Genomic DNA, 13,949 nt, shown 5'->3' with positions numbered 1-13,949 from the left:
AACTTGAACATGAGACTAGTGAAAAAAATTAAAACTTTATAAAGTCCCCAGCTGACACCCTTAGGTGCCAGGTTTCATTCAGCCTCAAGAAACTGCCACTACTGAGTCATAAGCTGTGGAAAATAGAGGCTGTGATAAATGACCATGGCTCTGCTGCCGGGTCTCCCTGACCTGCAGGATTTGGCTGGAGTCATAAAATACAGAGCGACAGATTAAGCAGTTTACCAACACCGTAAAAATCTCAGGAATAAATTAACTTTAATAAAAAATCCTATATTGTAACCAGGCAACCGCAGCCCTGAAATCACACACATTTCCTTACAAGCCTGTGTCCACAGGCAAGAACTTGCACTCCCCCCCAAATGCCAGCATGATTATGTTCATACACTTTTACAACTTACATGTCCTAAGAAAAATACTCAGCTCTGGCTGATGGTGCGGGAGAATTTATTTTCACTAGAAAGGGAATGACCCATAACTCATGAATGGCAGCGCTTAAAGTGAGTTATGGAGGGTACTCTCCTGTGTGAGGAAGTGGAGTGGATTATCCTTCTGCCCAATTGTATGTTTGATTATTAGCACACCAGTTTCTTAATTATGTGCTGCTTTGCCTTTTTCTTTTTGTAAAATAAATGTGGATAAAGGAAGTGTCAGCTAGAAGCATGGAGTGCCTCACTGGAGCTCTGAGAGGTGGCCAGAGAGAATAAAAATAGAAACCTTCTTAAATGATTAAAAGCCAGGAGTCTTAAATGTAATTTAGACACAGTATTCAAATTGATTAGCTCCCTAGTTAATTTACAGCCCCCAGTGCTGATACTCTGCAAAAACATAAAAGAATCACTCCTTTCCTCAATTAAAAATGTGCTTTCTTTGAAGTTACACCAGAAATCAAGGTATGCCCACATGACAAAGAATTGGTTTTTCTCATATGCAGATTTTATTGTATTATTAGGATAATGTTGCCATTTATTTTCTAGTAAATATAACGAGTTATTACTTATATTGATAAGGAAATGCAATGTAAAAATGATGTTTGATGATTACAAATATAATTATTGTTTGTTACTTTGTTGTTGGTTACAGAATAAAACCATAGATCTCTTTGTACCTTACAACATTACAATCTACAATGAATTTAGATTTCCATTGAGATTAGTAGTCTTGTTATAGAGCAAAAACATTTTATTTGAAAATTCAACTAGTTCTGTCCTTCTTTGGGTTAAGGGGAAAGGGAATTCTAACTGCGTTTCTAAGATCTCCTTGCAGAAGAAACTGTCTACCTTAAAAATCAAGGACTTCCCTGAAAACGGCAGACAGAAGACAGCACATTATCCTCAAGCTAGTGAACAGGATGGATTTTTCTTCCTAAACGTCCCTTCTGCTCTCTAGTTTGAATTATCAATAAAACGACTTGGCTTATCTCTGAAAATAACCTTGTTGACAATCCAAATACGGACTTAAACGCGCTACCTCCACATTTAAGATTTAAGAAGCCCCCGTAAATGTCAGGAGGTGTCAGTATGTTTGCTGCGATACTTGGTTATTATTAGTGTTTAACTGCCTTTCCCCACCAGCACCAAGCCACCAGCACCGCCATCAATTTTAATGTGATCGTGTGCTTGTCTCTTTTCATATCCAGTGAATTCTGCAAGATCATAATATTCTATATGAACCCTAGCTGAACCTTAGTGTGATATGAAGAAAGAACAAGATTTCTAGCAATGATAGTTGTTCATCATTTTATAGTTTTTTGAAAAAACTGGACACTGAGCAGCATAGTTCCCTGAATAATATTACCCTAAACTAAATCCACTCATTCAATGAATCTTTATTGAGCCCTACAGGATACAGGGCATGCCCCAAAGTGCTAATGAGTACATTTATGGGATAGTAAAGAATACTGACTCTTAAGGAAACCTTTTTTTTCCCCCTGGAAAATCTGTCAGAGCTCATACATCATTTATAAAACCTTAAAATGTCTCTGCAACCTTGGCATCTCCACATGCCTTTTTATTTTCCAGAATACAAACAAAAGCATGGTCGGTTCCTTTATGTGGTCTACACTGTACATATAAGAAATGTGCTTATTATCTTTCACTATGTATGTGCTTGATGGAATATTTATTCTACAAGCTTCTATAAATAAAGAGAATTTGTATAATTATTCTTGATCTATCTGCAGCTTTTTATTCCCTGTTTTAACTGCAAATAGTAACTGGCACTCCATACTGCATTTATCTGAGGAATTAAAAATATTTGGTAATTTTTAACTACCTAAGTTTCTCTTTAGAAGCAAAGAATAAGACGGACACTTTCATTTTAATATTTGGAATTCTACACCAGAGGCTTGTAATAAATTAATAAGTCATTAACAGGGTTCCCAGTGAACTAAATTTCCACCATTATACATCAAATTGCCTATTCGACAATGCAGTTTGTTCTTTTTCTTTTTAATTTCTAAAGAAACAAGGCCTTTTTGTTACTTAGACATGAGCTTGAATACTTCTGCAAAACACAATTCTGAATCAAGCTATTTTCTGGGCTTGAAATGATTATAGAGTTAAAGGTTAGGAAGCTGATTCTTACATGTAATTTGCTTGTTCTGTTGTACTTCATGTCATGGTTTGCTCATCAGTGACACACAAATATGCATCTTCCCATTCCTGGAGACAATGGGCTTGGAAAAATACACACCCACAGAAAGACACAAGGAGAGTGCCGTAATATTTGCACTAATAGCGCTGCAGGCAAGGAGACCGTCCTAATACAGGTCTGTCCTGATAGGAGGGTTCTTTTCAGATACACTGGCCTTGCTGATGTTTCTTTTAAGAAAAGAGTGTGGGGTGCGTGCCTCAGTATTTCTTTTCTTAGAAGAAAAGAAGCGTCTTCAGGGAATGTTGGTAAGATCAACACCATCCGCCCCCTTTCTTTCTAGGCAACTGGCTGGGAAACTTTGCCTTGGAGCGCCATCTAGAGGAAAATTCAGCGCACGTGCGCCGTGCTCTCACCTCTGTAGCTAGCTGAATGAATGCAGGGGTTAATATAACTTTCCTTTCATATTAATAGAGAATTTTAGTTCTAATTCAACACGTGGAAGTGGAATATAAGATAACTAGAATGGAAATAAAATCACTGATAAGAGCAAAACAGTGAAAGACCCTAATAGTATTCGGGAGTATCTGAAGCCTGAAGCCTTAGTGGCTGCTCAAGGAAATAAGTAGGTTATCATTTTGCCTACTTTGCTTACCAAAGTCGTATTCAGAAGTTAGAATTGATGAGTGAATTATGCTCACTTTCTTTTTTGCCCCTGATCAAGTAATCTCTGTTATCTCAATATTTACTTTCTTAGTGAAAAAGTTCTGATTAACCAGTCTGACTATGGTCAAGTTGGAGAGAATACTTGTGTTACGGACAAAGCTGACATTTTCAACCAACTGTAACCCTTAGTTCAGAAACATTTAATGAACAGAAAATAATATCTTTTCCAAATGTGGCTATTCTACTCAGTGTAAAAGAAAAAAAATAACATTCACCAAGGTATTCTTTCCAAAGTCATGCATTTATTTTTCAACCTCTAGCTCCTTCTCCCCCTGGCCAAGAGAATTTTAAGAGTAAATTCTTCTCTTTTTGAGCTAGTGTTAATACAAAAACAAAACCCAGACTTTCTCAAACAGTGATATTCTTCAAGGTTGCTGAGCAGACTTGCAAAAACAACTCTACCTTTGAAATATTTAGGCAGAACGAGTATCTCCATGGTGGTAACATTCTGAGAACTCGGCCTTCTTCAGTTTCTTGAAAAGGATCAAGATTGTCCATATTGTGGAAAAATTTACTAAAGAAAACTGGGTATGAATTCCCTCTTCTCCTAAATGCCCACTCGACCACACAGTTCTTACCAGTTTCCTCTATCCCAGCTCTTTTACTTCAGTTCAGTTCAGTCGCTCAGTCGTGTCCGACTCTTTGCGATGCCATGGACTGCAGCATGCCTGGCTTCCCTGTCCATCACCAACTCCCGGAGTTTACTCAAACTCATGCCCATAGAGTTGGGGATGCCATCCAATCTTTTCATCCTCTGTCGTCCCCTTCTCCTCCTGCCTTCAATTTTTCCCAACGTCAGGGTCTTTTCCAATAAGTCAGTTCTTCCCATCAGGTGGCCGAAGTATTGGAGTTTCAGCTTCAGCATCAGTCCTTCCAATGAATATTCAAGACTGACTTCCTTTAGGATGGACTATTTTAAGGCTTATTGTAAAATCTGTTTCTGTTTATGACATCTTTAATCCCTCACTGAACAAGTTTCCTGCTTGGAGAAGGGAATGGCTACCCACTCCATGGACAGAGGAGCCTGTTGGACTACAATCCATGGGGTTGCGAAGAGTTGGACAAGACAAGTGACTAACACTTCACATAATTCAGTCCTTCGTTGAACAGGTTCCTGCTTACTTATTTTGGTGATTCACCATAAATCCATAGGTTTTCCAAAATAATAGGTTAATAATTTCTTTATTGGATGTCCTCTGTGAGTCATATACATGAACTCTGGACACAAAAAATTATTACTTGTCTATGAGATCTGATTTGGAAAAGTAAAATGAGAGGTTTTTTTTTTTTTTTCCATGAAACATTGGTTCTTAAACATTTAAGGGTCTTGTTCAACGCTTCTTCCTTCCTCATTTGACTGGCTGCCTGGTTTCATGGTGTATGTTACAGTGAGATGTCCAGTTTTTCCAGATTATTTTTCTTGGTCCTTAAGCAGTTGTGGACACCCTTCTCCCCTGCCACCCATCCGCAAAAAAAAAAAAAAACAAGTCCTTGAGTGTAAAAGTGAAGACATTTTGGTCCCATCTTCTTATGCTATATGTGTATTTCAGTTCAAATCAATCCAACACAAATTTGTTGAAAGCTTACCAAGTACAGGATTGAGTAGAGGGTGCTGGTGACATGCTCAACAGATAGATGTTGAGCAAATAAATGAAGGTTATTGCAAGAACAAAAAATGACTTCTTTAGCCTCAAGCTGCTTACTTTACAGGAGAATGAGAGATCCTTAACTTCAGATACACAGCAGAAAGAAAGATGTGTTGTACAAGACACGATTACTGATGATTATTGAAATTATTGATGGTTATGGAAAAGGAAAGACTTCATGGGAAAAGCAGCATTAGATCAATGCATTTTAAAGAGTGAGCAAAATTTTAGTAGGCAGAGAAGAGTGCAGAGCACTTCAGGAGGAAGGAGCAGAAATCTTCCTTTATGTGGACCAAAGGAAAATGTTTGTCATTGGGCGTTCCCTCTTTCGGGGGGTAAATTTTAATCTGGGTGCAAAGATGTAAGGCATTTAGATTTACGTTATGAGAATCATAAACTCATCTTCTCTTTTTCTGTGTGGCAGGTATGCCTACATACACGCATATGGATACACCTTTATGTACATATCACCTTGAGGCTAAAGAAACCAATATATTTAAGCCAGAAACCATTTTAATTGATAATTGCTTAACAGTGTGAGTAGAAATAAGACCAAATGAGCCTTATTTCTTGCCAGAAAATGGAGATGAAGAGAGGATTCTGTTTTAGTCTTTGCCACAAACATTTGCTTTTAGATTAAATTCCAAGGCTTACCTCTGGCCAGCTGCCCCAGCTGCTTCTATAAAACAGACTGGCCACCTTCACTTTGTTACGGTGCCTGGAGCGGAGCTTTGAAGCCTGGTGTGCCCGAAACCCTGGGAACATACACTCCTACTCCTTCCTTCCCACGGCCTCCCTGGCCCTTCTCCAGATAAGCATCTCTCAGGATTCCATGTCCCTGTGGGTAATGTTCATACATCCCTTCTTTGGCTTTCCCCTATGGGGTCTTATCCAGCAGATCTCTTTGTTTAGTCAGTCATCCCCATATTCTCTGCAAAAAAAGGTGGCTTTGAAAACCCAAGCATTTCTTCTGTTTATAAAAAACCAGTTTCCCAAGATAAAACATTAAAAAGAGATTCGAGCAATCATTCAAAGACTATACCTGCTCCAAGGGATCAGTGATTTTACAGCCTTAAAGCTCAGAGGTCGTTGTGAAATATACACTCCCATCACCAGGGTAGGTAAGTTCCAAAGTAAAGTTAATCACAGGGCAGTTTGTCAGAGAAATGGGCATGTGAAGGGGAAGCCAGTAGGTCCTCACAAGTGGCAGATGACCTTCCACTGTCACCGAACACACTTACAGTCAACATCGCAAACATCAGCTGGCACACGTTGAAGGCGTGTCTCCAGTTGTGGTACAGGACCATTCGGTAATTCTTCCTTACTGTCAGGAGCCACCTACACAGCGTCTGAAACGGGAAGGGAAAGTTTACATCAGGCAATTGGCATGTGTCTGCAGTGGGCCATGATCAAAATGATACCTTATGTCTGAGGAATCCTCAACATTGAGGTCCTTCCACAAGCATCTCACACGATTCCCACAGTAATCCCACCAGGTATGCAGGGAAAGCATGATCATCCCTGATGAATATTTGGGAAACCCAAGGCTCAAAGTGGCTACCACGTTGTTCTTGGGTGCACTTCTGGGAGCCCCATGACCGAACATCTTACCTCATAGTCAATCTTAAATTTCTGTACCATCCCCAGCTCCATGAACATCCGCAGAGCAGCCGTGATCATGGCGTCAACGTCGAGAGAAAAGTCATCAAAATGTATGTCGTCGATGGCGAGTTCTGACACCAGGGGGATGTTGGCTGCCTACAAAAGCACAAGATAAAAGTCAAGCCAAGTTCACCAGCTTTTCCAGGCCCTTCATCCTGCTCTCCTCTCCTGCTTATCAGACATGCCACATAAATCAGACCTGACCTGCACTTACACTCTGATACAGCTAAACTCTGAGCTAGAAATGTCTTTTGTTTCTGAACTGCTAATGCCCCAAGCAAATGAAGAGGAGGGGAGGGGAGAAGGGAGAGGGGAGCTAATCTGGAGGAAAAAAATATACACCCTGGATCTAGTCTGCTGAATTTAGAATACAAAGCTGTCTAGTTTACTGAAACTGCAGTCAGACAGTATATTCAGATGCATATTACAGAGCACTGAATGCAAGAAACATCTGGGCAGCCAGCAGCTGTGAATTTTAATTGCTGCTCTTCGGGGGAAGGACAGGGGCATACAGCACTCTGCCGCATTTCTTGCAGCCTTAAATGCTGTCGCTGTGCACTTGTTCTTTGTTACACACTCGTTCTGTATATTCAGAAAGGTGGAAGGGATTAGCCAACACATCTCTAGTGCAAAATGTGTTTCTTCATAGGATAGAGATGTTTGGAGGGTTAGTGAGGGCATATGTTTCATTAAAGGAGTAAATTTGCAATATAGTGTCATTCTATAAAAACATCACAACGTCATCGTTATAATACTGGTCGTACAGATTCAGTGTTTTCAAAACACTCATGTTAGGCAGCTGTCAATCTGTTGCCCTCCTCAAATTTAAAGGCAAGAAAAATTCTTTGGGAATATTTTTCTTTATTTTCTGGTTCCACTGGGTTTACCATATTCTTTGGGCCACGCTTGGTAAGGGAATCATTTCTATGTTTTCAGATTATCAGAGACCATTCTGTATGCACAGTCCTAGTCTAGTCACTGGGTGTAAATTATCCAAGGAGTAATTTATGCTCTGGGACCACTTACAGTGAGCAATAAAATCCAGTTCTCCTCCCTGTAAGCATCCCAGAAACCACTGAATCAAGTCTTCCTTCCCAGCCCCATTCTCCTCCATAGAAACATACATCTCTAGGCTAAAATCCAAGCATTGATTATTCACCACAACGTGGAAGAACAGTGAACAACTGCAGACAGACTCTCTGCCTGCTATTCTGCTGGTTAATTTTATTAAAAATTAATCAGCGTGGGGGCTTCCCTGGTGGCTCAGTGGTGGAGAGTCTGCCTGCCAGTGTGGGTTCGCTCCCTGGTCCTGGAGGATCCCACATGCCATGGGGCAACTGAACCCGTGCACCACAGCCACTGAGCCTGCGCTCGAGGCTCAGGAGGCACTACTGAGGCCCCTGTGCCCTGCAGGGGGAGAGGCCAGCGTGATGAGAGGCACTAGGGCACTGTGGCAGAGAGTGGCCCCATCTCACTTCTGCTCGAGAAGGACCCATTCAGTGGCGAGGCCCTGGCACCGCCATAAATACATTTAAAAAAACTAATCAACTTGGGGCTTCCCTGGTGACTCAGTGGTGGAGAGTCTGCCTGCCAATGCAGGAGACACAGGTTGGATCCCTGATCCAGGAGGATCCCACATGCCCTAGAGCAACTAAGTCCCTGAGCCACAGCTGTTGAACCTGCGCTCTAGAGGCTGGGAACCACAGCTACTGAAGCGTATACACCCTCGAGCCCCTGCTCTGCAACAAGATAAGCCACTGCAACGAGAAGCCCGCGCACGACTAGGGAAAGCCTGCGCACAGCAAGGAAGACCCAGTATAGCCAAAAACGAATACATAAATACAGTTTAAAAGTAGTAGCTCAAAAAAGTTAGTCGGCTTATCTTTCAGAGAATCACTTTACTATAGTAACATATTTGTAGAATCTAACTCCTTAGAATGAAAAAGGTAAGGTTTGTGAAATTGCAACACGGTGGTGACGGAAACGGTCTTTGTGTCGAGGTGTCCTTATTTGGAGTTCCTGGACTCATGCTAAACACTTTATTATCTTTTTTTTTTTTTTCTTTTTTTGCTTTAGAAATAATTTAAAATCAAAGTTATACATGCATATAGTTTTAAGAGTAAGTTAGATCTGCAAGGTTAGTGACATACACACATTAGCAGAACTCTTTGAGTGTCAAAACTTTCCCTTACTTAGAGGCAACCACTTTCAAATCATCTAGATATTTTTTTTTTTTGCTAAGTAAGGTGCTTGTGATTTTATCTTTAAATGATTTTCTGTTTTAAGCGTTATCTATTAGCTTCCTCCCTGTTGAAGATGAAGCTGTCTTATTCTGTATCTATCAACTTTTGCTACCTCATATACCATCCCTTCTCACTCCTCAGTATAATAATATAGTAACTTTGTTTAGAGAAATATTCAGGATTTATAGTGTAATGACTCTGTAAAAGAAATTCACATCTAAGTCATGCAATTTACTATGGTTACTTTCCCTTGATAGGATTTTGTATTCTCACAGTTAAGAAATTGTCTTCTTTAAGGTGAGCTTAGTTTTCTCCACCCTGATCACTAATTCAACCTCTAAACTCTCCACTAATTATCTAAATCTCATCTGAAAATGTTCAGATGCTTTGAGTATTCCAACAGTTTTATGAAGAAATCTCTGTTGGAACTCTCTGAACTATAATTGGGACTTCCAGTCTTCTCTGCCTCGCATATAGCTTTCATCCTAGACGTTTCTTCACCATAATATTGGGGGTGTCTTCATCTCTCTTTTATTTCTATACCCCACATCTTTCTCTTTCCTGGCTCTCTTCTTATTTTAGTGAGACACATCTTACAATAGCTTCCCAAGAAGAGATGTATGTGCTAGGTAAATTTATGAGAGCTTGCATGTCTGGTAGGTTTTCGTATTATTGTCACATTTGATTGAAGATTTGTCTATATATCAGTTTCTAGGTTGGAAGTCATGCCAGTAGAATGTTGAGGGCATTCTCTTTTAGTTTTAGATCTACTTTGGAGAAGTCAGAAGCTATTATGAACCCATTACCTTTGGAAGTGATTCCTTCTCCCTCTCTGTTTTTGTGGGATCTTCTTTTTGCTTCCAGAGTTCTGAAATGTCATGAAAATGTGCCGAGGTGTGAGTTTATTTTCATTTATAACCCTAGGTACTTTGTGTGTCCTTTAATCTGGAAAAACATGAACTGCAATTCTAGAAAAAATGGAAAAATGCACTCTTTAATGATTTCTTCCCATCTATTATTTTTCTGGAATTCCCTTTATCTGAACTTTAGACTGTTTTTTCTTTTTTCCTTTTCCTCCTGTCCTGTATTTCATTTTATCTCTTTTTGATCTTTCTAGGAAATACAACCTCTCCTTAATATTTTAATACTACAGCTTTCATTTCTAAGCATTTTCTTTTTGTTTGTGTTTTTTTTTTTATTATTTTTTAATAGCACCTTAATTTTGTTTCATGGATGCAATATCTTCTCTTACCACTCTGAGGATGTCAATAATTCTACTTGACATTTTCTTCTCCCTTCAGAGTTTATGTCACTCTCTTCATTTTGTTTTAGCCTCTCTCATTTTTATTGTGGTTAAAAAAAAAACATACATTGTTGTTGTTTAATCCCCAAGTCCTGTCTGATTCTTTGTGACTCTATGGACTGTAACCTGCCAGGCTCCTCTGTCCATGGAATTTCCCAGGCAGGAATACTGGAGTGGATTGGCATTCCTTTCTCCAGGAGATCTTCCTGACCCAGGGATAGAACCTGTGTCTCTTATGTCTCTTGCATTGGCAGGAAGATTCTTTACCACCAAGCCACTGGGGCTTCCCTTAAAACAATATGGCATAAGTTTATCCTCTCAAATTTTTAAAAGTGCACAGTATTATTTACTATATTTACATTATTGTACAACAGATGTCTAGAGCTTTTTCATCTTGCAAGACTGAAACTGTACTCAATGAACAACTTTCCATCTGCCACCACCCCCCACCCTGCCAGAAACAATCATTCTTTTTTCTGTCTCTACGAGTTTGACTTCTTTAGATACCTCAGATGTGGTATCATGCAGTACTTGTCCTTTTGCGATTGGCTTACTTCACTTAGCAAAATGTCTTCAGGGGTCGTCCACAATGTATCACAGAAAAGTATTTCCTTCTTTTTTAAAGCTGAATAATATTCCATTCTAGGTATTCAGCACAATGGTAAATACATTCTTAATCCACTCATGGTTGATAGTTTAGTCTCTTTCTCAATCAGCTTATCCTTCCTTAAATCATTTTAACATAGTCAAGGCTTTAGAGGTAATAGAGATTTTGCCCAGCTGTGTGGTGATCTTTGGTTTTCTGCCCCTGTTTAAAAGCAGAGCCCGGAAAGCTCCTTTTATCAGAGCTTCTGGGGGCTTCTCTGGACAGGGATCTGACTGACCCCTTTCCTTGGGAAAGCCATCAAATGTCTGTATCTTTGGGTCTTTTCTCTTTAGCTACTCAGGTTCCCCAGAGAAGAATCTTCTTATATACAGGAACAGAGATTGGAGAAGAAACTCAGCACTGGTCTATAACTTCATTCAATCCTCTTGTTTTCAGCCTGCATTCCTGCCCTCAAGCTCTGCACTTGTTTAACCCCATCCCAGAGACCTGCTGTTATCCCCTCTTCAGAGGATAAGCCTCTAGTCTTTATAGAGTGGAGGGTGGGATAAAGAATCTGGAGGTCAAACTGCTTCTTAGATTCTCTGTTTCTTGTTGATAGCCTTCCCTTCATCTCTATTTCCAAAGGTACTTACTTAGCCAATTCCTGAGCTGTTTGATGGGGAGGGGTCTGTGGTATAAACCTGTTTACCTTTCAGCTTTTCCCACTGATAGCTTATTTTGTCTTTCTTGGGTTTGCTGGATTACTTAATATTTATCCATCTGTTTTCTAGCTTTAAAAAGTTTATCATTGTTAAGTCCTTGCCCAATTTCTATATCTTTGAGAATACATGCCCTTTTGTTGTTATTTTAGTTGGGTTTCAACAAAAGAAAATGAGTGTATTTACTGTACCATCTTTATCTAGTAATCATTAAAATGATCTTTATTAAATAGTGCCTTAACCGGTCAGCTTGGAGAGCTCACAGGTAAGCCAGCCTTTGGACTAATCCCTTTGTATCTATGTGCAGAGCCTGGCTGCAATCATGTGGACCCCTCTCTCTTGTTCTGTGCCCTGGTACATTCCCTTGTGTCATCCTGACCTCATTAGGCTGTAACGATCTCAGAGGCAGATGGCATGTTTCTTTCCCTTAGAGAAGCTCCAGAATGACTGTCTATTTCCATCACACATTTCAGGGCTTTGCATACAGAGAATGCCATGTACTTAGAATGTTCTGTGTTTGTTATAATTTGTTCAAACTCAAATACAGCTGGAAAACCACTTCCCAAGAGGGTAGAAGCCCTGTCCCAGAACAAGCAGGTCTTTCTGGTCTAAGGAGAGGAGCTTGGTTCTGCACTGGCCAAGGGAGATGACCCTCTTACAGCCTGTCGCCAAGAAGCAGAAATGATGATGGAGACTGCACTGCTGCTTTCCAGGTGGCCCTTGTCTCGCGGGTTATTTATAGTGCCTTCCCTGATGCCATTATAAATCCTCTATCCTTCAAAAGCACTAAATTCCCTTAATTATCTTAAAAATTAAAGAATATAGGCATTTTTTTTATTGTGAAATGTTAATGGAAAGGAAATAAGAACATTAGGTTGAAAAATGTAGGATGGCCTCTGGTTCACCAAGACCCATCCTTATTGACCTTGTCTTTTTCCCCTAATAGGTTGATTGATCCATGGTTAAATCATACCAGTGTAAAGATCATCCTGGGCCCCGTCGTAAACCCTTGCTGACACTCGTAGATGCAGAGAAAGTCCCAAGCCTATGACCATTTTCAGCTATTTTGAGAAGTATCGATAGTTTTCAACTACATTCTTGAGTTCAAGAGCAGTTTCTGGAGAAATATATGAAGAAGAAAGTCGTGTGTGTTCCCTGGAGGCATACACGGAGATCCAGTCCACAAAAGATTTGAGAAGAGCATCCCCAAATTTCCTTGTTATAGAGCCACAAGCACCCTATCTCTCATAAGTAGAGAATGGGGCTGCATCTTCCAAACCTGTAATGAGTCTAGCCATAGGATATTAACAAAACAAATCAAAGTCAATTTCTCCAAGTGTCAGTCTTCAACTTTTAAATATTTATAAGGTACCATTTCCCTAAATCAAAGAGGAGTGCTACAATCCAAAATAGCTACTGAATTAATAGCCAGGAAATAACATTTGGATAAAAGAACCATTTACTTTATTGCAGCAATAAATGAAAACACAGAATTATGAGTCCTGGAGCTAATTTGAATAATGTTCAAGAAGTGGGGCTCTAGCTGTCTGGGAGTTCCTGATATCCTCTGACCATTCCTCTTCTTTGTTTGGGTCTTCATAGTTAAGTGGTTATCAAAGGGAGTCATAAAACTGCCTCCTCTAAAACTGAAAAGGTAGCTTTACAAAGAGGCTGTAAAATGTTAAAATACTAGCCTGGATCCCTTGACACATGAATATTACATTTTATGATGCTCAGAAAATGGGAAGAAACAACAAAGTGGATGGTGGTCCTGCCCTAGCAATTGGAAGGGGAACTGTGTTGCCAGTCCGAGCCACTCACCCACTTATCCCTCTTGACAAGAAGACCCTGGGATGAATGAAATAATGAAGACAGGACCTTGGACTGTGGTGATCCAGAAGGGACTGCAAAGTTCTTTGTTTTGCCAGCACTGTTATAGCACTTACTACATACATGACAGGCACTCTTCTAGCACTGGATGTATATTAATTCATTGGACTTTCACAAGGACCCTAGAGGTAGGGACTATTCCTAATCGCGTGTTACAGATGAGGCAACTGAAACAGATGATAGACAGTTTGTTCACATTTGCACAGTTGTGATTGGTAGAGATGGATTTGAACCTGAGGCATCTTTTCTAGAGCCTGGCTCCTAACTATTATACTGCCTCTAAAAATGGACCACTGCCAAGCCAAAGGGTTTCCTAAGCCTGCATTATGCAGCTAACTTAGGTGCACCATGAACAGTGCTTGGGATTCCTGCATGACTAGCCTCTTGATCCATTTTTTATGATGGTCAACCTGAATCCATTTGAAGGGACGATGCTTTGATCTGTACTTGGATGAATCCACTCGGGGAGGTCTCTAAACTCACAACTGCGCTTGAAATAAGCTCCAGGTGTTAGCTTTGTTTTGATTTAATGTGAACACAGAATCAGCTCAATACTCTCAAGACCATTCTGAAAAAACTAAC

General features: G+C 40.0%; 1 protein-coding gene across 1 annotated transcript in view; it reads right to left on the bottom strand.

Annotated features, from left to right (window-relative positions):
• PDE11A (phosphodiesterase 11A) overlaps nt 1-13,949 on the bottom strand; it is a 422,322-nt gene that overhangs the window by 87,870 nt on the left and 320,503 nt on the right. Inside the window, exons 11-12 of the mRNA XM_027556915.1 lie at nt 6,576-6,722; nt 6,206-6,313 (exon numbers count right to left, since the gene is read on the bottom strand). Coding sequence (XP_027412716.1) covers nt 6,206-6,313; nt 6,576-6,722 — 255 coding nt within the window. The remainder of the gene's footprint in view (nt 1-6,205; nt 6,314-6,575; nt 6,723-13,949) is intronic.

The sequence above is a fragment of the Bos indicus x Bos taurus genome, chromosome 2 (assembly GCF_003369695.1).
Source record: "Bos indicus x Bos taurus breed Angus x Brahman F1 hybrid chromosome 2, Bos_hybrid_MaternalHap_v2.0, whole genome shotgun sequence".
Lineage (NCBI taxonomy): Eukaryota > Metazoa > Chordata > Mammalia > Artiodactyla > Bovidae > Bos > Bos indicus x Bos taurus.
This window is presented reverse-complemented; position numbering and strand designations above follow the sequence as displayed.